This window comes from Volvox carteri (genome assembly GCF_000143455.1).
Source record: "Volvox carteri f. nagariensis unplaced genomic scaffold VOLCAscaffold_53, whole genome shotgun sequence".
Classification (NCBI taxonomy): Eukaryota; Viridiplantae; Chlorophyta; class Chlorophyceae; order Chlamydomonadales; family Volvocaceae; genus Volvox; species Volvox carteri.
Window position 1 is genome coordinate 958,403 of NW_003307596.1, and position 8,658 is coordinate 967,060.

General features: G+C 52.0%; 1 protein-coding gene across 1 annotated transcript; it reads left to right on the plus strand.

The window, feature by feature from the left end:
• Positions 1-1,243: 1,243 nt before the first annotated feature.
• VOLCADRAFT_106924 (uncharacterized protein) lies at positions 1,244-6,176 on the plus strand (the record flags this gene model as incomplete). The annotated part of the gene is made up of 4 exons (XM_002955598.1): positions 1,244-1,414; positions 1,929-2,168; positions 2,803-4,208; positions 4,702-6,176. 4 exons carry the CDS (start codon positions 1,244-1,246, stop codon positions 5,630-5,632), a joined length of 2,748 nt encoding a protein of 915 aa, XP_002955644.1. The 3' UTR covers positions 5,633-6,176.
• Between the last annotated feature and the right edge of the window lie 2,482 nt (positions 6,177-8,658).

The following is an 8,658-nucleotide window of genomic DNA, read 5'->3' on the forward strand; positions in this document are numbered from 1 at the left end:
GGGTAGGTAGAAAAATAGGTTAGTAGGTGCTGCAATCTATCCATGAACGCAGGATTGACAGGCCAGCATATTTTACTTTTTTATTTTCGATCAGCTGGATACTTCATCCTTGCTGCATCGTTGCGCGCGATATGCGGCGGCTTTGTCGTGCATGCATTCATGAGTATGCGTACCGGCGTTACCACGGCCACACGCCTTCCCTATTATGTCATTCCAACCATCACCAAGCGGTATGCAAGGTCTCGAATTTCGGCACGGATGAAAGTACACGGCCTCGCAACTACGATTGTGAATAGACAGGCCAAAGGCAGTGCACCACTCCGACAGTGCCTGTAGAAGGCACATCAGGCGCCGATGGCGAAACACGACAAGGTTGAGATTCTCTGCGTATAACATGAGGGGGACGCGAGTGCCGTCGACTAACGGGCATGCACTCGCATGCATGATGGCCGGGGCATGCTTATCCTTCGCGTCCACATAATCCGCAAAGCCGCCAACAAAGAACCCGAAAACTAGGACTGAGGGGACAGCCCTGCTTGACACATTGCATAAATTCCAAGGGATCACCAAGTTTCCTGTTAACCCGCACACGCAAAATCACCCTATCATAGCATGCCATCAGGGCGTCGGGCATAGAGAAGTTGGGGCGGCGCCCGATCAAAGGCCTTTCCAAAGTCAACCTGCCACACAAAGAGGAGATTGCCGATAGGGAGACGATTTACGAATTGACGAATTCACAGACAGCCCTGCGACCGTACACCAGTGAATCACTCATCCGATGAGTTCCTCACGGGTGAAGTTTTGATTTATATATAGCTACATGTAAGGGACGAATTACATTAATATTCTTTGGAAGTGCATCGATGACGCAATTTTCATTCGCCAGATGGAGCGTATATAGCCGAGTATGTATTTCTTGTACTTAACCGCCATTGCCGTTGTGATGCCGACGACTGAGGAATCCCAGAACACGCAGTTAGAGAAACATTCTGACATCAGAAAGCTTCCTGTGAAGAAACCGGAAAAATCGCGGTGGGCTTCTCTGTCCGTCCGTGCCTCTGCCCCTCTCCATCTACCGCGCAAAGCCACCGAAAGTAATCAGTAAAGCGCATCCTTGTCCCCCCCGTAGCTATAACGCACAAGTGCTGTGAGCGAGTATTGCAACGTCGGAACCTTTGCGTCAACTTACCTCGATAATAGCGCAATCCGAGCACCGGTTCTGCCGCCATAAGTGCGCGGTAGCATGGCTTTCTTACTTTCCGACACGGAGAGCGACAGCTACAGTTTGCTAGAGGCTCCGCGGCCCAGCATGCAAGCCCTGATGCTGGATGCCATCACCCAGCAGGGCAAGCTGGCGGAGCTGGTTCTGGAGGGGCAGGTGGAGCTGTCAAGGGTACGCATCTGGTGCATGAGAGTGAGGGCATTTGTAAAATCACTGATGCGAATTTCACCGTGCCGAATGAGCTCACATGTCGATAGGCGCACTTATCCGCATCTCGCTCGCCGTGCGGATAAGTCATCACTCCCATACGTCGTATGTTTGCGGGAACAGTTGTACAGGCATGACAGGAAGTAAACCTCAACCCTAGCCTACACTTCCCACGCAACCCTTTCGACGCATGTTCCGGTGCATGACTGTGTGTATGATTGCTGTCCTTTCCTACTTATCTGACCTGGTGTTTAGGTATCCTAAGCTTGCTGTATGTGGCGTGCGTCACCGAACTACACAACGAAGGCTGCCCGAAATACCTTCCTTACCTTACGCCACCCGATAGAGGTGTCCACGCTCGTGTTAATACACAACAACAATTTCAAGCTGCCTCTCTGAAAAGTGCTTCATCATCAGGCGTGCGGCTGTCATACGGTATCACAATTTTCCTGGCCCTTGCTGATTTCCCTATCGACACATCCCACGCACCGATCTGCAGTCCATCGCTCTGTGTTTGGAGGTTCTTGGTTTGGGCACCAGTTCTCCCGACAGGCAGTCCGCTGCAGCCCGGGCCCTAGTGAGCCTGGTCACACATCGGAAGCTGCGACCCGCCGTGGACAACCTGCTGGTCATGAGGCGGCTTTGCCGGATCATCGAACTCACAGATTCTGCAACAGCACTAGCGGCGGCGGGGAAGGCGCTGTTTGAGGTCGCGGATGATGCTTCTTGGAGAACCAAGGTATGCGAGTGCGCGTGGTAGCCATCGCACGGCATGGCACACACGGTCAATACATATTAACTGGCAGAGCACGCACCAATGCCCCCGGGAGATCCCGGGATCGAGACCAGTTAAGGTCGAAAATCCTTCCAGTGGTGGAAGGTGAAGTGCCTCTAGTCAATGGAAGGTGGTGACCTGGGATACTTGCAAGCTGAACAGGAATGCAGTTCAGCCGCCGTCGGTCCGGCAGATTCCGTTTGATGCCGGTGGTGGTTGCAGAACCTGGGCGATCCACTGAGAAGTTGACTAGGGTGGCTAGATGAGGGTGCTTCGAAATACCTGGGAGGTTGAGTCAAGGTGCAATCGCGTGCATCACGTGATGTCTGGGCTCGCTCACCTTCATGCGATGAAGTGGTCCAAGTGAAGAGCCCACACTACATGCATACAAATGCACATGCATTCCTAGCTCAATATTTATACACAGATAAATATCTCTGCCTGCTACCCGGTCATGTTTGATGGAACAAGTAGAGCTAGGAATCAGGCAAGATCAACCTTCCGCACACAATAACATGAGTGTTCTGCACGCAGCCCCCGACTAACCCCGCATCCTGAATAATCTCTTGCATGCCCCACCAATTTGACATCTGTGCAGGGCGGCAGCACTGCCGAAATTCTTCGAGAGGCGCTTCTTCGCTGTGTGGGCACCATCACCTCAGTTGCTCAGCAGCAGCAGAAGAAGAAGCAGCAGGACGCAATCGCGGGAAAAAGCTGCACTAGTACTCGGGAGAGCGGAGCGGAGCAAGCAGGCACTACGTCTAGCACGCCACCACTGTTCATGGAATCAGATGCCACACCTGATGCGGAGCAAATTGCCTTGGTGACTGCTGCCGCTGCCGTTCTGCGGCCCCCCGTGTTGCACCTGCTCAGCCCTGATCAGCTGCAGGAGGCATCTGGCGCGCTGGCGGCATGCATTGCCAGTGGCTGCGGCTGTGCAGAGGTACTCTCCGCCCTGTCTTCTGTGGTTCAGTGCGGACCCACGGATACGGACCGTGTTGCCGCTGCATGTGCAGCGCTGAACTGCGATGGCATGGTTGCAGCGATCTTTAAATCTGTGGCGGCCGGTACACAGTCAGCCAAGGCCATACAAGCTACGGAGATACTGGAGAGTGAAGATGGCAGCAGCAACAGCAAGAGCGATGGTGCAGCTTGTACAGTGACAACACAAGCCTTGGGTTGCACACCGATCGAGCTTACAACCAGCGCCCAAAATTCCCTCTCGTGTCTGGCTGCAACGTTGGCCGCCTGCATGGCGGCGGGCAGTCCGCCACGCGTCTCCACAGCCACTAGTGATGAAACCATGGCAGAATTATTGCTGCCCCTTCTGCAGCTGGAACCTCCGGAAGCTATCCGCACCTTGCACACCCTGCTGCTCCTCATGAGCCTGAGCTCTGCACCTAATAGCCTGGCAAAAGCTGTAGCAGTTGCCTTAGCTCCTGGTGGCTGTCCGCATGCCATGTCAGGCTCTGTTCTGGCTGCCATCAAAGCTCTGTTAGGGGATAGTTCAGTCGCAGATTTTACTGACGGCTCCTGTGCGGCAAGCCTCCTGCTCCTCACCACATTATTGCTTGAGACGGGTGGAGTGACGGTGGAGCAGCTACAGGAGCAAGCAACAGGGCTGATACAGGCCGCAGTGGGTGTCGTTACAGGTGAAATGCCGGGACCAGAATGGCATGGGCTTTTCACCTCCGTGGCAAGCCAGGGTGATAGCAGTAGTAGTTCTAGTCCTTCTGTGTGTTACCCGGGCATGCTGAGGTCGGCTGCAGCCAAAGCCTTGTGTCCGCTATTGGAGTGGGTATCTGGGCAGGATACCAGCAGTGCTGGCCAGCCAATTATTGCCACTTTACAGCCCGACAAGGTAGCGGACGCACTCATTGCGGGCATGATGTCATCAGCTGGTAATGTTAGCGGCGATGCGGGGATTTTGGAGCAACTGTGCGTCCTCACGCCAAGCCTACAGCTATCAGATCCGGGTCCACGTTGGGCAAAGTTCAGCTTGAGGTGGGTGTATATGAGATTGGAAGGGTATTTTGATGTAATTCCTGCACTGCGACATGTTAAGGAGTGGGCAGCATAGCACGCATTGAGATAATAATGAAGGGATGGGATGGTGACATGCAGCACGTGCATGCACGAATGGGACTATCCAATATGTGTTTGACGATGGCGCAATGTCAGAGATGAAGGTCCACTGCAAATACGCACACATAAGTTGTACATACTCCCGCACCCAAAAAAGGTAAGGACAGCTAGTGCATTGCATCACACCTGATCATGGCTGGCTGGGGCTGCTGCTGTGCAAAAATGCCAACAAGAGTGTACCTGTCTACCATAAAAAATCGCATGCTTATAAGGGCAGCAGATGGCTGGGATTATAAGGGCAGCAGACGGCTGGGATTGTCTCGCTGCATGCCATATGCCTGCATCGATGCAGGGCAGTTTTTGGATATCCCACCAACCTCACATGATGCATCTTACCGCATGGAATCTGCAGGGACTTGGATAAGCTCATCAAATCCCTCCTAAACATCATGGTGGATCAATTACCGGATGGTCCTAACCAACGCAGAGTCCCGCAGCTGGCGGCAGTGATGGCCCTGTCCCTGTGGTCAAGGATCCCCGGCATCAGCGGGGCAGGCTCGTTCACATTTGGAGGACAAGCCTGCCTTGATGATACAAACGCCTTCTGTGAATCACTTCTAAAACTCGTAACTGCTGCCCTCCAATCTGTCGCTTCCGCTGCTGCCTCCAACCCCACATCGGTGCAGCAGCTGTCTGACCTGGCGGGGGTACTGAATGCGGTGTTAGGCTGTCTACAGCCGCAACTGGCTCTCTCGGGAAACCAGTGCCTGCCGCTGTCACCAGCCCTTACAGAGAAGCTGCTTCTCCGCCAACAGCTTCCTACAGCAAGTATTGCAACACCAATTGGTGTTGGCGATAATAAGGGGGTCAACCTGCTCCACCTTCATTACGACTTCATTAACCCTGCAGATTCGGACAGCAACAGACACGAGTGGTACTGTCCTAGCAGTTATCGCACCCTTTATGGCCCTCGTCCAAAGTTCTCTCTGCAATTGAAGTGGAACTTCGAGGTGGCTCCCCCGACCGAGGCATGGACCTCATTTGTTGGCAAGCTTATGCAACAGGCACAAAGATCCAGCGGCATCAGCTATAGTAATGGACATAAGACTGTTGCAACCACGACCGTTGAGCCTCTGTTGCGGGGACTGGCTGTGGCGTCCTCCCAGCTAACCCAGATGATAGGAAAGCAGCTGCAGCCCCCCAGCTCCGCTGGCAGGGAAGGCGAATGTGTACTGGGCCTGGAAACAGCTGCAGTTTTGCGGGCGGCAGTGCAGGTGGCGGGTAACACGGCTAAGGTTCTGGCGCTGTGTGTCCCGCCGCCACTAGCTGACATCAACAAATGATGGGCTGGGCAACGACAGCCACAAGGTTTAGAAGCACCGGTCAAAGAGTAGATTGAATGCTCACCTGATATGGCCATGGCTGAGAGAGAAGTATTAGGGATGATGATTAGCCCATGACCACCTAAGTGTTGGTTGATGAGATGGGCCACCTGAACATGCTGTGATTGCTGGCAAAATAATTATGGGGCCTGCTGATTGTGAGCCAGAGGGTGACTCTCTGGAGGACCTGATTGGTGAGAGACTTGACGATGTCATCGCAGATTATGGTGACACCATGGTGATGGGTGGCACTGGTGGTGGTGCATATGGGATGCCTGACCATGAAACCACCGCCATCACTGCTCACAAGATGCGGGCTAAGCTTGCTGCAGTAAAACAAGCTGCCAGGGCAGGTGCAATGAAAGAAGCAGCCAAGCTGGGCAAAGGTGGCCAGCAGGGGCCAGCAAGGAAGAGACTGCTGGGGAAGCGCAAGGCGGTGGGTTAGCAGGCATGCAGCAGTATGCTGGAGTTCACAATCTTTGTGACCTGTAATAGATGGCTTGGTGGTGGCATATAGAGAAATGTATGGGGTCAGACAAGTGCACACACTTATGTCCCTGGAGGTTCTGGGATCAAAACCTGACAGGAACGAAGTTGGCAATGATGATGGAATGCCTTCTGCTTCAGGAACATAGTTGAGCTGCAGGTAATTCGGTTTAATTCATAGGATGCTGCAGCAGCTGCTGTTGGCTGAATTACCTGAGTGATCCACAGAAACAATGAGGTTTTGCGCCTTAAAATTGTGGAGTCTTGGAGTACATACATTTATTTGTGATAGCTGACTTGGGGTCTGGAGCCCACGGGATGATGGGTTGTTGGTCATGACTTATAAGCCCACAGTGAACACCTTATGGGGTCATAAAGTGCAGCCATGACTGGCTGGGGTCATATCGCGGTCCCATTTTTCATAAATTGACATCATGAATCGCAGACATTTCACGTCAGTAAAATTGGAAGTCACCTATAGGCCGGGCCATCGCCTAATAGGTAGGACCGCGGAATATGTGGAGTATAGGCAGTGTGTTTTTTTTCGTGGAGGCCGATCCTGATTCTGTTACGAGTTCCGTAATAAATATGCCATCAGTCCAATACGTTTATTACTGCCAGATTTTTTTTTCTGGGGGGGCAAGCCCCCCCAGACCCCCCTGCCCACACAGGGTACCTGATACACCAGCACATATTCAATATATATATTTCATTAGAGTCTCAGCTGTTTCCGTCCGTTGCCACATGCGTTTAGGATTATGTCATACGTTTTCACCACGACACCACAGCCAGTACAATGCCCCAGGGCATAGCAAACTCGTCAGTTGTGCATGTAACGGCCACGCTTCTCAGCCCTCTGCAGCCACTTCTCCACCGCCTTGTCATACGGGAAGGACGAGCGGGTGTAGAAGTCCTGGGCAAACAACGCAAGCACAGGCCCAGATGCTTATCAAGCTGGTTGCGGTGCTTATTCTTGACGAAAGACATTGCTGAGAACCGCCTCTCATCCTCCACTGACCCTGGCACCATCACAAACACAATCTCCGCCAGCTTTGCAAACTCTGAAATGGCCATGGCCTGCCCAGCGGGGCTCATCAGCCGTCGCCAGCAGGCCGTGGCGGACGGAAACCTCTCCCTCTGCTTATGACGCCGCTTCTTCCCCATCTGACGCTACCCTGACCAGCTATAGTAGTTAATTTCTTGGGCCCCATCGCTCATTTATAACTTATTTATACTAAGATAGAACGTCTCTGGGGGCCTTCGGCCCGCCCCGGCTCCGTAACGACCGTACCAGGCCTTTATCATGGTCTATGACGGAGCGAAGAACGCAAATATGCCATTTTATTACGGAACCGTAATATATTACGGAAAAAAATACACTGAGTATAGGTGATTTCGCGTATATGATCGTATACATCACACCTATAGGCGATCTGTTGTATACAGCATGGTCTATAGGCCTGTAGGCTATAGGTTACCATGTATACGCATGCAAAACTGTGAGAGCCTAATAGTCCGTTGTATAAAGGTATGCCTTTATGTAGGCCACTCGTGTATACAGTGTTCGGGGCAAAGCTGCACTAGCTGCTGCGTGCGAAACACCTTTGACCTCCCTTAAAATGCTGCAAACTATGAGGTCTGTGCATATGAACCGTTTTGTATTCACCCGTCATGCCGAGGCACATGCATCGATGGAGTCCATGCAACGCCGTCAGGCACCCCTCGTCATTAAGACCTGCTAGGAAGACCACCTATTCGCGCCAGTTGCACCGCAAACGCCTACGAAATTCCACAAGTATTAAACTGTTAATAATTCTCGTATTCTTAGGTATCACGCGTGTGTATGCTTTGAAAATACAAAAGTTTTGCGACCGAAACTAGTTTCTGGCTTGCCGGGGTGGCAAGGTCTAAACCTCTTTTCCAAAATCACTGAAATGAGTTCTGCAAGGTTATAATCTTTTCGGGTCTTTTGCTTGATAAATGCATTCCGATACGGCGGTGACAGGAGGTGGCATCTACGTCGACTTTAAGGCAACCCCAAGACCAATGGGATGAATTAACAGATCTAAATTATGTTTCTTGGCTGCGCTAAGTATTTACCTAGGCGAGAAGTTCATGGTCTGCTGCCGACCCAACCTCCGGTACGACAATGCTAGGCAAACGTAGCAGATGTTCATAAATGACTTTTATGTTTATGTCAATATTATTGCTATAGAGGCTCTGGACCGGACGGGTGTAAGATGTGCGTTGGTCGACGCGTTGGCCTTACGAAGAAGGAGAAAAACGCGAAGAGAACACGTGAATTCATATGCATAAGTCATGGACGGCGACGTTTTACGCTCTGAATGGTGATTCCTGCTTTTGTGTTCGGTTCTGGACCTCACATGTTGTCGTACCGGAAAATTTCCTTCCTGTACGGCGGTCACAGGAGGTATCTACGTCGACTTGTATGCAAACCAATTACACCTAGGGATCATATGGCGGTTGCATTGCACGTTTCT